The 15,488-nt window shown below is 31.1% G+C and overlaps 2 protein-coding genes across 2 annotated transcripts in view; one reads left to right on the top strand and one right to left on the bottom strand.

Moving 5' to 3' along the window:
• The window catches only part of LOC108903537 (actin-interacting protein 1), a 36,633-nt gene extending 27,286 nt beyond the window's left edge, over positions 1–9,347 (top strand). The window contains exons 8-9 of the mRNA XM_018705756.1: positions 4,476–4,626; positions 9,161–9,347. Coding sequence (XP_018561272.1) covers positions 4,476–4,626; positions 9,161–9,270 — 261 coding nt within the window. The 3' untranslated portion in view covers positions 9,271–9,347. The remainder of the gene's footprint in view (positions 1–4,475; positions 4,627–9,160) is intronic.
• A 308-nt stretch (positions 9,348–9,655) lies between these two features.
• Positions 9,656–13,962, bottom strand: LOC108903539 (zinc finger protein 131-like). Its single transcript, XM_018705758.1, has 4 exons — positions 13,515–13,962; positions 12,936–13,106; positions 12,382–12,622; positions 9,656–10,023 (listed from the first exon to the last, which is right to left on the bottom strand). Exons 1-4 carry the CDS (start codon positions 13,695–13,697, stop codon positions 9,734–9,736), a joined length of 885 nt encoding a protein of 294 aa, XP_018561274.1. The 5' UTR covers positions 13,698–13,962; the 3' UTR covers positions 9,656–9,733.
• Positions 13,963–15,488: the final 1,526 nt, after the last annotated feature.

Raw genomic sequence — 15,488 nt, 5'->3', positions numbered from 1 at the left:
TTTTTTAGTCTTATTTCTTAGAATTTCGCGATGACTGTCGCTCCTAAAAATTTTGAGCTAAGAAATCTGGAAACTAGACATTCGGCGCTTTAAAATGCTTTTTTTAAAACCTTGATACGACCATTTTTAACTGAGATACAGCATTCTGAAAAATCACTAAAAATTCGAAAAATTTTTTTGCTCCCTTAATTGTTTGCAGAAGTTTAGTATAAAATAGTTTAAAAGATTTCTCTGTTCATAGAAACACAAATTTGTATAAATTTCCCTGAAACTCATAAGCTATATTGAAATTTTCCGAATTATTAATCAAAAACTGTTAAAATTGGCATGCAATGAAGTTTGACGATGAATATCTTTTAAACGCTTTATTTAATTGACTAATCATAAGAGATCATTTTTGTAGAGCAGTTAATTTCCTACAAAATTATGAATTGTGCATTTCATAATGATATTTTGTTAACGAGTTATAAAATTCATAAGCAAAACAGAAATTTGTCTTAAAATAATCAAACTTCATTCAACCTTTAATACCTTTTAAACGGTGAGGTTTATGAAAAAATTGTAAGAGACCTTTTTTGTAGAGCGTTCAAATTCCTACAAGTATATGAGGAGAGATATTTTTAATGAACAGTTGATAGAGAGATATGAATTTTTTTTCTAATACTGAGGAAAAAATGGAAAACTGTAAAGCAGAGAACCTTCCTATTAAAATTAAGTGCTCATATTTGGAGAGAATTATCTAGAGGTGTCTAACAACCTATTGTTCAGAGTATAAAGTTAAAAAAAAAATAGTCGATTTTTTTGACCCACCAACTTGCTTTTCATATACACTCTAAACGGGGCTCGTCCTCTAAAGAGTACAAGCTGCCTGTCAACACATAGATGGGCACTTGGATTCAAAAAACGTTTACTGTTGGAGACAAAAATTTCAAATACCTATTGGAGCCAGCTTGTCTGTTGATTTTCGCATCTCCCTTGTCTGAAAGTTATCAAATCGTAAGAACATTGTAATTTCTTTGTACCTGTCTCTCGACATAGCAGCAGGTATTATGGGACGGCTGTAAGCTATATCCTGACACCAAAGCATTTTAATGGATTCTTTTGAACAATGCAGTGCACCCAATGTAAGAAGGAGCCCAATATAAGCCTTGATTTCAATAGCCTCAACAGGTGTATAACTTCTAGGATTGTTAGGATTTTTGTTATTCCATTCAATATAAAAATATTCAGCTTTCCTGTTTGTCTCGCAAACGATCATGTTAATAATCCTAGGAATAAAAAATAGAAGAAAAGCATCTTGCATGCTAGAAATACTAGAGATATATGTTGTCGTCAGTCCAAGTGCAGTTTTTTGAATATTTGTTTTTGGTAGTTTAGCCCGTGTCTTTATTGGTATCTTCGACCATTCACTTCCATCTTTTGCCACATATTCTGGAAAATCTTTAGTATAACTGCGAAATTCTATAGGAACACTTTCTGCAACGGCTTCAAACTTGGCTTGGATCTGCAGATCAACGACAATTGTATCCTCCACTTGATTTTCTTCCGTTACGACATCTATTTCCTCTATGTCACTAGTAACCATTTCATAATTTTCAAAATCCGTATCATCATTCTCAAGTAAATACAAAAGTTCTTCATCAGTAAGGCGTCTGTTATCTTGAAATTGTGGCACAGTATTCATATTGAACCGCACACAACAATAAACTAACACAAACTAAAATATATTCCCCAAATATACAGCTCGAAGTAAATAAATGTATGCGATTGGTCAACAACGAATCAGGTAATGCGTGATGTAGCTTTTGATTGGTAGAACAAAGCCACCAGTTTACCCGCGTCCACACAGATTTCCAAAAATTTTAATATACTGTAAAAGCAGGACCCCAGACCAAAAAAATTAATATATAATTTAAACTGAAATGAATATGTGTGAAATAATATAATAGGCAAATGAAAAAAAACACAAAGAAGATAGATAGCCGCTCAATAAACAAAATCGAAAATCAGAAAAGTTATTTCAAAAAATTATGGCTTGGGGTCCACACAGACCCCGGCCTGTCCGTTGAAAATTAATAGGTTTATTTATAGGAAAATATAATAATTCAAAAGAAAAATAACAATTGAAAAATCATAAATTAAAAGATAGTTTACTTTTCTAAGATATTTGTTATTATGTATTGATAAAAATTTAGAATTCTAAGAATTGCGGCAAATTAGTAAAAAAATGTAAGTATTCAACATCAGTTAACAATCCTTGCTCATACATTTGTTGCAAATCATATACTGTCTACGAATTGCTAGTGAATTTTCAATTCCAATTTTTATTTCTGAAGTTATTTACCATCAGACACCGAAATAAGTTTCGTATAATTTTCATCATAACCTCTCGCGGAATAATTTTGGGGTTGTAAAGCCTGGACATGAACACACCGTATATGAAAATGGTAAACCTGGTATTTACATAATGTTTTGCATACTTTTTGGGAAGAAATGTTCAAATAGCATGTAATTTACGTCAATAATGTTCTTTGTCCAGCATCTTGAACTCGTATAAATAAAGTAATCTCGATTGACCATGACTGGAAAATGATCAGAAAATGTTCCTTATAATAACACGATGGCTCTAAGTGTTTCGCTGTCATTTACCGTAGATCAATAATCTGTTACAGAGGTCATCTAATTATTAAATCTACATTCTACTTTTATACTGAAAGCAATTTGTTGAGAGAGAAGTGGGAGGTGTTTTGTTGACAGGTAACGGCAAGCATTGTATATAACCTATTGACTCATAATAAGCAAGGACCTGCCTTAAAGGATGTAATTATTTTAAATGTAAATATCTTATTCAAAAAGTTTTATTAAAGCTTTTTTAAAAAATATTTAACAAACAACATCCCAACAAGCCCCAGTTAAAAGTAAACTTCATTTTCAATGACGACTTGTATAGCAAGTGCCCGTTTTATCAACCACAAGGACCTCAGTTGTAAGAAATACGGTGGGTTAAATTAGAGCAAAGTTAACAACAATTAAAATGTTGAAAATGAATTTGATCTATCTTTCTTTTCATTTGGAAAGTATTGACAAAAAATTTAAAATTTTGACGTTATTTTTTAATTAATAACTGAAAAAGGTAGACATTTTAAACTCTGAATATTTTTTATTGGAACATCGTAATATCTGCCGTAGCACCTATCAGGATAAAGAAATAATATTCAACTTTTTTTATCTATCCTATATGTACTGGACTTTCACATTTTTACATTCAGCATATTTTTCTAAGAGTAAATTCATGTGAAAACTACATTTTTAATTTTCAATTAAAAAATTAAATCAATCTGGTATATTACTTTTATAATTAAATATGTATTTTTATTGCATTATTTCTTGGAATAATTCTAGCTGGTAAGTATCTTTTAAGCTTTTTCTTCAATTTTTTTTTTAGTTGTTTTAATAAATTAAAATCTACAGTGTCTCTCGTAAACTTTTTTATTGTTTTGAAGTTTCGAGAGAGGTGTCGCTCTTTTTCTCAGAAGTAACTCTGACAGTTTTCCACCAGTGGTATCGAATTTTATAATTAGCTTGCGAACTGCTCTACGAATTACAGTTACATTTGGATACTTTTCATTAAAAATTTACATTGTATATCGATCGATATAAAACATTACCAATTCCATAACATTTCACAAGATAAATTTGTTGCTCCAGGCTCCAGGGTTAGCATTATTAATAAAAATTATTCGGTGGGCAGTTAATAAGAATAAATATGTTGATGTTGACATTGATAAAGAAAAATCCATGGTAATTATATGGTGTATAAGATAGTTAAAAATTGTAGTGCCTTTTTATTTGCAAAATGTGATTATTGTTCTTTTCTGACTAAACCCCGTAATTAAGCGTTTCTTGAGATTTCGAACAACTGTTAAATACAGTTTTTAACGAAAACAAAAATTAAAGGCACTTTGTTTAGGGAAAATTTCACATTTTGAAATTTTTTGGACGCCCTGAATGTTTTATTTCATATTTGATTACTGCCCATGGCTTCCCAAGATAAGCAAAACTTTTTAGCAAGAATAACTTTTTTTCGTAGAATTAACAATTAAAAAGTTTACAAGAGTGCGGTATCCCATCTGGGGACACACTGTATATATACAGGGCTGGAAAATCCACATGGTCCATCTGCCTTTACATGAGAGCGACAAAGTAAAGTAAAGAAATCCGTGCGATAGACAAGGATGGCTATAGTGAAGACGTTTCATAATCTGAATAGTCACCGCCCGTTTCGGGTTAAAAGTGGGACTGACTATTCAGATTATGAAACGTCTTCAATGTAACCATCCTTGTCTATCGCACGGATTTCTATGACTTACTTTATCGCTCTCACGTAACGGCCGATGTACCATGGGAACTTTCCGAACCTGTATACATATATTAGTGTTAATAAAATTTTATAAATAACTATCTAATTTCTTCAGCATGCCAACAACCAAGAATGGGGATTCCACAATGCCAAGGTGAACTGTGTAGCTTGGTCTCCGGATTCCCTGCTAGTTGCAAGTGGTAGTCTTGACACTAGCATTATCATATGGCACGTAGAGAAACCGGCCAAACATATTATAATTAAGAGTAAGTTTAATCTTTACAATTTTTTTGTAAATAAAAGATAACGGAGCTATTTAATCTATTCTAATATCTAATCTATTTTTTATTTTTGTACTCACAACAGTTAAAAGAAGAGTAAGTTTATTGAGTGATAAGTAATAAGTTGTAGAGGATATTGAATGTTTCACATATAATCTTAAATCAAGCTGCTGCTCACAATTTTAAAATTGTCTGTTAGGATGGCACAAATTTCGATTTTGGAAAATCTATAGTAGGATCATATTCGATGCAAAGTAGAGCAAAAAATTGTAGGTCTTTTATCAAAGGAAAATCATGTCGTCATTTTTAGGACGCGTAAGATGAACCATTTCAAATATAAAATAAAATTGAATGTAAAATCTGAAATACCGCTTCATATGCACTGTGTTCTGGTAGTAGCTGTAGCCACCCAGGTGCATCGAGTGTACGAAGTGGTCGGTTATACGTCAAATACTAACCTGGCGAGCTTGGTCGTAAATCAGAGAGCGCCTCCAAAAAAAAAACAAGTAAACAACAGTGGCACGTACAGAGGTAAAATGTAGTACATATGTGGAATTTAAAAAACATTGGATTTATAATAAATTACATTTAAAATAAATAGTTTATGAGAATAAAGGAATTTTTGTAGGAACAAGGGTGCCAGACGTGAACTGATCCCTTTATAATGCATAAAGTAATTATTCAATTTCTAAACCCCTTAAAACCGTACTGCACTGGATCCCTTGACAGGCAATGATTTATTACTTTACATCGAATATGATCCTACTATAGAAAGATGTATTACAGCTGCAAAATATTGCGATTTTTCCTTGCTGCATCACTTGGTAAAAAAAAAAAACAGAAGATATGCTGATAATTACCATAGAGGGAATGTTTTACATAAACTTGCTATGAATATCACCACTAACAGTTTAAGATTATATGTAAAATTTCCAATACTTTCTTCAAAAGATTAATAAAATGATTAAAAAAATAAATATTAAAAATGATTCAGTTTTTTAATAGAGCTTATTTAATAAAGTTAACTCTATAGTCATTCTACAAGGTGTTTTAAAGTTCAGAAAAAAAAAATGGGAATGGCGTTGTATACTGCACATTGTAAATCGTCATTCAAAATGCGATGTGTGCATATTTTCAACAAAACGCCGCGATAAGTTTTGTACGTTTGATAAACGACATCAAACCGCATAATCTGGTTAAAAACAGCCATCTTATTTTATTTATTTATTTATATAAAAAAAAAATCAAGAAACAGTTTTTTAACTACACTGAACAATTTGATAAGATTCACGTCGCATTTTTAAGGTGCAACGACAAAATACTTTTTCCAAAACTCAAAACATGAAGTTAAAAATCGACCATTTTATCTACAGGGTGTCCCGAAATTAATGCAACAAACTTTGTGATCACAGATTCTTATGACAAATTTAGAGACCCCCTTATATGTCAGAAACCTGTTATATGAGAATCACTAAATTTCGTACAGGGGTTTTATGACATGTGGAATCTGATGGTGCTACGCTTTTTGGCGGGAAACTCCCTTAAAACTATTTTTCATTGGCCGCCTTGTCTGGAACCAAAAATATTTGGTCCCATATTTAAATTTGTTAAAAATTATTAGTCCGCTAGAAAGCCATTAAATTTAAAAACTTTTTTATCGCTTGATACTTTCTTCGTAAAACGCAATGATTTCGAGGAAAATGTCAAAATGTGATCGAATGCATATCGTGATTTGCCATTTTCCTCAAAAATATTGCGTTTTACGGAAAAAATATGAAGTGACAAAAAAGTTTCTAAATTCAATGGCTTTCTAGCTAACTAATAATTTTTGAAAAATTCAAATTTGCGACTAAGTTTTTTTGGTTACAAATACAAGGGGGCCCATGAAAAATTGTGTTCCCCCGCCAAAAAGCGTAACACCATCAGATTCCACATGTCATAAAACCCCTGTATACCAAATTTAGTGATTCTCGTACAACAGGGTTCTGAGATATAAAAAAGACTATTCTTAGGGGTAGATTTCAGGGGGCTGTAACTCCAAAAGAGGGGGCCACTTGGAAAAAAGAAAAAATACGGGTCCCCTAAATTTGTCTTAAGAATCTATGACCAAATTTTGTTACATTCATTACGGAACACCCTGTACATCTACAACCGGCCACAAAAAATCATTAGATTTGAATCACAGGAAAGTAAGTTCACTAAACTTACTCAAAATTTTTCATTAAATTTTAAATCGGTTATTAGTTCATGCAACTTTACGTTGTTGCCATCGTGAGTAAGGGCTGTATTGTGTTATGTCAAAATATATTGGATGAAAATTTTTTTTTCAACTTGAAACGTTTTAATCATGCATTTTTATCAAATTAAAATTGATTTCTTGATTAAAAAAATCTTTTTTATCGATTGCAACTTTTCAACCCTTGAAAAATACCCCTTCTTTCGAAAATAAAATGAAAAACTATTATTGAAAGAGTAGAAACATAAATAAACATTTATTCCCTTATTATAATATAGTATAGTACTGATTTATTCGAATATACACATAATAAATACGTATATATATACAAAAAAGATCTAAATGCTTCAAAATTCTTGTTTGAGCTAAATTTTCCTAAAATTATCACCTATACACGTGTTTATTTTTTTGACGATAACTTTCTTACTTTTTAAGATTTTTAATCGCACAAAGGCTCATTTTGCAGGGAATTGTAAGGACTATGTGAACTGTTGAGTTGATCTTTTTTAAGCCCTTCATTTTTAAGTTTGAAGGGTTTAAAGGGCTCGAAAAGGGTGGTTTTCTCATTCATATGATAACTTAAAATGGCGATATCTCGATTAATATTAATTTTAGAGGAATAAAAAATAAAGCAAAATCTTCAGCAAAAATAAAGCAAAATTTTTTTTTACTCTTGTATTTTCGTACGCCCTTTAATTTTTAAGTTACGGCGTAAAAATCGAATTTTTCAAAAATTAACAAGTTTTTTTGAAATCATGCTTTGTAAGTGGGCCAAAGACCCAGAACATATTCTTAGAACATAAATGAAGAAATCTGTAAATGGATTGCATTTAATAAAGGCACTGATTTGTTTATTAATTTTTTCTAAAAAAAAAAAATGAGATTATCATGTTATTTCAATCATATTTCCATTAATTTTGATTCTAAAGACTTTTAAAACAGCTCATTTTAAAGGTTTTTCAAAGTACTTTAAAAAAGGTTCAAATTGTTTTTTTTTTCCTAATATTTATGGTTTTGGCGTTATTTAACGTTAACTGGTTACAATTTAGTTTTTAGCTAACATATAATAATATTTAAAAATCCATAACTCGGTTTATATTGCAATTAGAGAAAAACGAAATAATGCCATTAGATTTGTTTTTTATTACCTTTCTTTTTGTTCATTACAACTTTTTCGTTAAGTTATTTGCAAGAAACTGTCCGAAATCAAGCACTTTTTCAGTAAAAACTCAACATTTTCAATGACGAATTACTCGGAACGTATTGGATTATCCAAAAAACTTTATATAACATTTGTTACTTAAAATTAACTCCTCTATCGATTCCTGTGGTTATTTTTGGCGTAAAAATTTCCACCCACAAGAAGGGGTGAGAACCACCCCCAGGGCAAAAGCACACTTCGGCACTATATAAGTTTTGTTCCTTGAGGTATTCCCCACATTCACTCAAAATTTCACGTCAATCGGTTCAGTTATAAAGAATTCGGAGGTAAAAACCCTGAGTAACTGGACTATTATTTTAAATGTGACATTGAGAAAAATTGAAAAAAATGCAGATTTGAAAAACGGCACTCATTTAAAGACAAAAATCTTTATGCGAAATTTCTGCAAAATTTTTATGCGAAACTGCAGAATTTTTAGAAAAAATGTTTTTTCAAAATTTTCCAAAATCAATTTCCGTCATATAGAAGGTAATAAATAATGTTATCAATTAGTTCAATAGTTTTTGCGTAATCGTGTACACCAGTTTCAGAAATATAGTTTCGAGAAAATCGCATTTAAAGTTTCAACACCTAAAAAACCAATGTTACTTGTCCGAAAACGGTTAATTCTCCTACAAATCTGGTTCACGAATATACCTGCTCCTGTGTGCTCTTGCTTCTACCTGCGGTGAGCGCTCCGAACCCAAGTGGACATGCACAATGTTTAGGGCTATAACCTATAGAGTTTTTCGAATTTCCCTTTCAAACTTTGAGAATATTCTTTCCAAACAGTTCTATCGTTTAAAAATATTAAAAAAAAAATTGATTTTCTGATTGTTATAGTTGTATAACCCCTTTAAATAATTTATTCTATCACCTGGTGAAATTTTCACTGTTTTAAACAGCCCTAAAATATATCCAACACATGGCAAAAAAGAAAATAAAAGAAACGAAGAAATCTTCTGTTGAAACTACATTTTCATTATTTCACATTAAAAATAAATAAATTTGACACTAACATTTAACATGATTTTATTTGATGTTTCTAGTAAACTATAGTCTTACGTTCTGGTTTATTTCAGATGCCCATGCCCAGAGTCAAATCACGAGACTGTCATGGGTGGATAATCAAACGCTTGTATCCGTCGGCCAGGACTGTAATACCAAATTGTGGACTATCACCCCATTCTAATAACTTTTTACATTTACACATCCTTACTGTCTTCAGTGTTATTATTTATTTTTTGTCTTATTAATTTCCAGCATTTAAAATCAACTTATTGTGATTCATTAACAATTATTTAATTTATATTTAAATATCTGTGCTTTTTTACCTCTTACTTTATACAGGGTGGCATACAAATCATTGGTTGATATAGCACATTAATTTAGAAGGTGCAATTATATTTTTTACACTACGAAAGCAGGTTTTGTCAATTTTTAAGTATCTGGAAAGCAGACTATTAACATATTTTTCAACGATTGTGTGAATATTCCTGAAGGGGATGTATGTTTATACCTGGGAGTGTTATAAAAATTAAATATGAAATGCTTTATCTACAAATGAAATAAAAAAATCCCAAAAACGTAGTTTTTTATTTAAAAAAAAAAACAAAAATGGTCTAAAACCGTTTATTTTAAAAATTTCGCTATAATCATAAACTGTCTGTCTTTTTTCGTTTTCGAGTGTGATACTCTTCTGGATGTCGATAAGATACATGTTTTCGTAATGCATCTCTACTTCGAGACACGTGTGGACAAGACTGGCAAGCGTGGTAGGCCTCCTCATGAGTTTCCATGTGAACTCGTAAGTTGTACTGGTTGCTGAGGTATTTCCCGCAAAGAAAACATTTGCATGTCTCCGATGAGTCTTTTGGAGGATTTTTACGAGGAGATGGAACATAAGATTGATCATCGTATTTAAAGGGATCATGCTGCTTTGCCACTAAAAATAAGCATTACGTTTTTATTTCTAAATGTACTTGCTGAACCAATTACAAGTCTGTATAAAAAAGTTATTCTGCATTATAAGTCAATGAAATTTGATTTTGGGATATAAGGGATGCTGATTCAGGCCATGTACTCTGATTTGAAAAAAAATCTCTAAATGAGTTTTTCATAAATCACTTTTTTAAAAATGCAGCAGGACATAGGTTGCCAACTAGATCTTCATAATTGGTTCAACAAGTACATCTAAAAGGCAACTATACAGGGTGACTAACAACTTATCCAAAAAAATTTGGAAATAGATGTGTGAGAAATGAAGTCAATATCGTAAAAAAAAATTCTGTAAAATCCTTATAGTTTCCGAGAAATAAATTGTGGTACATTCAACCATTACATAGCTGGACAACTGTAGTCTCTACCGTCATTTGCAATCCGCGTGGAGAGCCACGTTGCCTCAGCGACTCCAAATACTGAAATCCGATTTTACAATCGTCGTTGCGATAGTGTTTACTGTGGTGGTGTTTACACTAGTTTTTTTGGTAGTTAGTGTCAAAAATGGCTTGCGTGACATTTGTATTATGGTGAAGCAAGACAACATTTGTGTTTACACGTCGGTGGATAAAATTTTGAACAGTTGTAACATCAGGTATGTCAAATTAATTTATTATTTAAAATCACAAATTAATTTTATTAATTAATAATAACAATAACGCCAAAAGCAGTTCTATTCTCTCCTTGCGAAAGTTTTTGTCTGTTTTTATCACTTTGCCGGCCGCATTGTGCAGTTCAGGTTTTACAGTGGACCAGTTTCCAGTGCCGTGCAGAAGTGTATTTTTAAATCATTTTCAAGCTGCACTTTTTGATTTTTTCTTTACAAAATTATATTTGTAAGAGTCCCCTGTATGTCCATATATAAGAGTTTCATACATTTTTTGCGAAGTGATTATTAAAATCGCTTTCATTAAGAAAGTATCGAACATGATAACAAATGACAGCAAAATTTGTTCCGAAACTGCTGAATTTTCAGTAAAAACAGCATCGTATAATCATCACTGAACAAATGCCTATTGAACTCGTTGATAACCCAGAGTTGCTCAAACACGTTACAGCTGGTGACGAAACGTGGGTATAACGTGGGCTCAATCGTCTCAATGAAAATTTTCTGAAGAGCCAAGACCAAAAAAAGTACATCAAATCCGATCAAATGTGAAGGCGCTTCTGTTTCCTTCGATTACAATGGAATAGTTCATCATGAATTTTTACTGCCTGTTCGTACAATTAACATGAAGTACTACCTACAAGTTTTGTGCAATTTGCAGGAGGCAATAAGGAGAAAACAACCTGAACTCTAGATAGACAACTCATGGATTTTGTGTTCCACCAGTGTTTCTCAAAATTGAAACTACGTTGGCATAAGCGTAACAGATCCCAGGGGGGCGAAGGAGATGGAATGAAAATTGAAGATTAAATAAATATCTTCTGAGAAAATTAACAGTTCTCGATACTTTTTCATCAAACCTCATATAAAAAAAATGCATTCAAATCGTGCATCCCAAAAAATTTTTAAGAGGTAGTATTCTTGTTCTTAGTGGGCTCCACTGTGTATATAAAGTGTGACCTTCTGATAAAATTGTACAAGTGTATATCCGATTAAAAGTAAGAAAAAAATTTCTATAATGCAAATGCTACGTTTTTGAAAATCAAGGTGATTAAGTTTTATTCATTTTTTTAGATATTTTTTAAGATAACTGTTCTCATGTATTATATTCAACACTTTTTTAAGAATCCACAAGACATAGGAATTGCCCTTGGAATTTTTTGTTACCACAACACTGACTCTTGTTTAGGAAAAATACAATTCAATTTTATTTTTGATCTTTAATTGTTTGAATTTTATCAATATTTGACATAGCATGGTCATATTTTCGTGTAATTTTACTGACAGAATATTACAATTACAACATTCCATAGAATGCGACATTGCTTTATTTTTAAGTGAGACATTTTATACAGAAAGGCCACTTTTCTAGCAAAAAATTCTGAAATGAAATAAAATCGAAGCCTACATTAGAATTTTGCACACTTATTCAGCTTTTCATTCTTGATATTTTATTACATCTCATCCAAAAGTGTCAATCTACTGGTGAGAAAGAAATCAGATTATTCTAAATTTCCAAGGCTTAACCCAGATTTTTACAAATTTTAAATCATGGAAGATTTTGTTGAATCCAAGAAGGCCATTATTCAGCACTAACTTTTATCTTTTACGAAAGTCTTTTCTTTTCACCTACCACACCACACTGTATATAGGTACTAATGGAGACATATGAACATTTTTTGTGAATATTATAATTACCTGGCACAGTCTTTTCATGGAAATGTGTACTTTGAGAATAAATCCTACTCTCACTACATAAATCTTGAATAGGAACTCTATCGTTGCTTTGTCTTTTTAACTCAATACTTTCAGTTTGTTTTGGTTCTTTAAGTCTTACATTGTAGTTAAAATTATCAAATCTTTCTTCGTTCGATATTTTTTCATGTATATAATCTGTTTCGTTTGTCATCACTTCGTTTTGTACTTGTTTTTCAGGTACCTACAAAATAATGCAATTCATAAGTAATCCCATACAACAGAAAACTGTGATGTTCAATTAATAATACTGAGTCATGGCAGATGCAAGATAAAAGATAAATAGAACAAATGTATCAGCAATCGTCCGGTTAAGTAAATTATCAAATACAAATTTTTGTGATCGCTACTTTCTTGAAGTATTTACTCGGTAAATTTCGCAAAATTATAAAATGTTCTAATCATATAATGTATTTTAAAAATTGTTAAAACAGACGAACACTGGGTTATTGACAATTACTGGTAATACCTTATGTCCGATACGTATTAATCCTTACCTTCATATCACATAACCCTTGGATCTTAAGTAATTTCGCTACAGACAGTAAACTTGGCAGTTGTTCTTGTGAAACTACACACTGACCCCTATATACAAATGATAAGATGGCTCTAATATCATCGATACTCACATTGTGTAGAACTACGACAGGGTGCGTAGTCTTCATCTCCTAAAACCAAATAAAATATTTCATAAATGCGTCAGTATTTAAGATAAACATTATGTATGTAGTACTTTTAACAAATCAGTACATACATTTAATATATTTCGCTAGTAAGGTATGAACATTCACTTTTCAGTAGTCATTTTTAAATTTGCCTTATCCTAAGAATTGTTGAAATATTTCCAAAAATCATAGTTTTTGAATAAATATATTCACATACTAAAATATTGTGATGATCCAAAGAGTACTTAGTGAATAAGCTGTTATTATCTAATGCATGCTTATGCTTCTCTTATAATATAAATCTATTTTCAGAATAAATCCCACATATAAAAATAGCACAAGAATGTGATATATTTATAGCTCTCCAAAAGCGATCAGTAAAACAAGAGGAATATCTTATACTTACTTTACCTGAAACAATTGAAGAAAATAAACACTACACATAGCAAGTATGATTTTATGTGCCTTCACATGTTGGGTGCCCACCGATAAAGTAACATCCGTTAAAATATCACTTTCGAGTAAACACGGCAAATTGTGCACTAGAGTTGTTTCGTGGTAATGCCATCTTAAAACAAATTGTTGGTCAGACATTTTCTGTGGTCAGTGTGATAAGAAAAAAACATGCTAGCCAAGTGGCCCAGAATTGTCCAGCTGTCTATTTTTAAGTTTCCTGGAGAAAGGAACAGGTGCCAGAAAATTTGTTAGCCTATTAATTTATTTCTCCAAACATAGTTTTAAAATAAACATGGCAGCAATTCAATTAATGTACTGCATTGAATTTCTTATAATTTTTGAGGTATTGTTCTATAAAAAAAAAAACATTTAATTATATACACTCGTGTAGACAGTTGTGTAAAATAGAAATAAAAATTTTTGTTATTCTCAAATGTTTAAAATCAAATAAAAATAGAAATTATGAGTATTGAAAATATTCGTCCATATTTAGCAGTTTTGTTTTTTTTTTCAGCTTGTACGTAAGTATATACACATTATATGTTAGAGTGCCAAGTATGTATATTCTGATGAGTATTTTAAGTAAAAAAAAATCCAAAAGCATATGTCCTAGGCGGCCTACTTTTTGAGATACAGGCTCTTGAAATTTTTTTAAATCTATCCTCGCAAACATCTCAAAAGATATTTAACACAGATTAATACAACTTTCAGTCATATTGGATATTTGGTTTGAGCTAGGCATTTCATCTTTTGAAAAGAACACGTTATCACATTTTCCTATTATTCATTTAATTAATGGGAATATGTAACATACTTTATAATTAAAAGGTTAAGTTTTCGAGTTTCAAACTGGCTGATGGGGCACCCTATAGTAGGAAGAGACACTGCACTCATCGAAGTTTACGATTTAAAAAAGATTTTCTACATATTCCTAGATATATGGAGTGTAATTAAAATCATCATAAATTAACAATCAAAATTTCTATATTACATGTCCAGAAATGTTTTGATTCCAATATTCAGGCTGTTACAAATTCGCTTCTCACAAAAGGGATCTCGGAAACGGTAAGACATACGAAGTAGCTTAAAAAAGGGCAAAGTTGTGTAATCAGGCGACCAACATTATGCCTCTAAAAAATCAAGACTAACATAATTAGTTTTCGAAATATTTGAAAAAAACCGAAATTTTGGAAAACCGTTTTTGTTTTATTTCAGCCTTGTTTGAGGTGATATTGAAAAAAGAAGAACACTTTTTCGAGGCAACTTTTTGCCCTCTATCGAATGGCATAATCAATTTTTATTTGTAACGTTTCGTCTATCCAGGAACAAACTCAAACAAAGCTGAAATTAATCAAAAACGGATTTCCAATATTTCGGTTTTTCTCAAATATTTCGAAAACTAATCATGTTAGGCTTGATTTTTTAGAGGCATAATGTTGGTCCCCTGATTACACAACTTTGCCCCCATTTAAGCTACTTCGCATCTCTTACCATTTCCAAGATCCCTGCAGTGAGAAGCGAATTTGTAACAGCCTGTATAGTGTTCAAAAAGTGAATGAAAATATACGATCTATTTCAAGTTACAAAAAATAATTAAGGGAAGCCATAGTAATAACTATTTCTATTTTAAAAATAACTTGACGTTTTGATACCCATACGTGATCTAATATTTTATCAATTATCTCGAAAATGTGTGTTCTAGTAACATGCAGCAAAAATATATTTTTGTAAAGCCTCTAGTACCCCATCATGATAGGAAATACCTGGAATTATGCCCTTTAAATAACAAGCCTGCATCTTGTACAAATGTTTGTGGACAATCAATAATTAAAGTTGCATGCCAAATTTGAACAGAATATCTTGAGCAGTTTATTTTATTTAAATAAATTAGTTTAATTTTTTTTTTAATCTTAATGACATGTCTCAAAA

Source organism: Anoplophora glabripennis, unplaced genomic scaffold, assembly GCF_000390285.2.
Source record: "Anoplophora glabripennis isolate ALB-LARVAE unplaced genomic scaffold, Agla_2.0 scaffold94, whole genome shotgun sequence".
NCBI classification, from domain to species: Eukaryota; Metazoa; Arthropoda; class Insecta; order Coleoptera; family Cerambycidae; genus Anoplophora; species Anoplophora glabripennis.
Note: the sequence above shows the minus strand (reverse complement) of the source record. Positions and strands in the feature narration are given on the sequence as shown.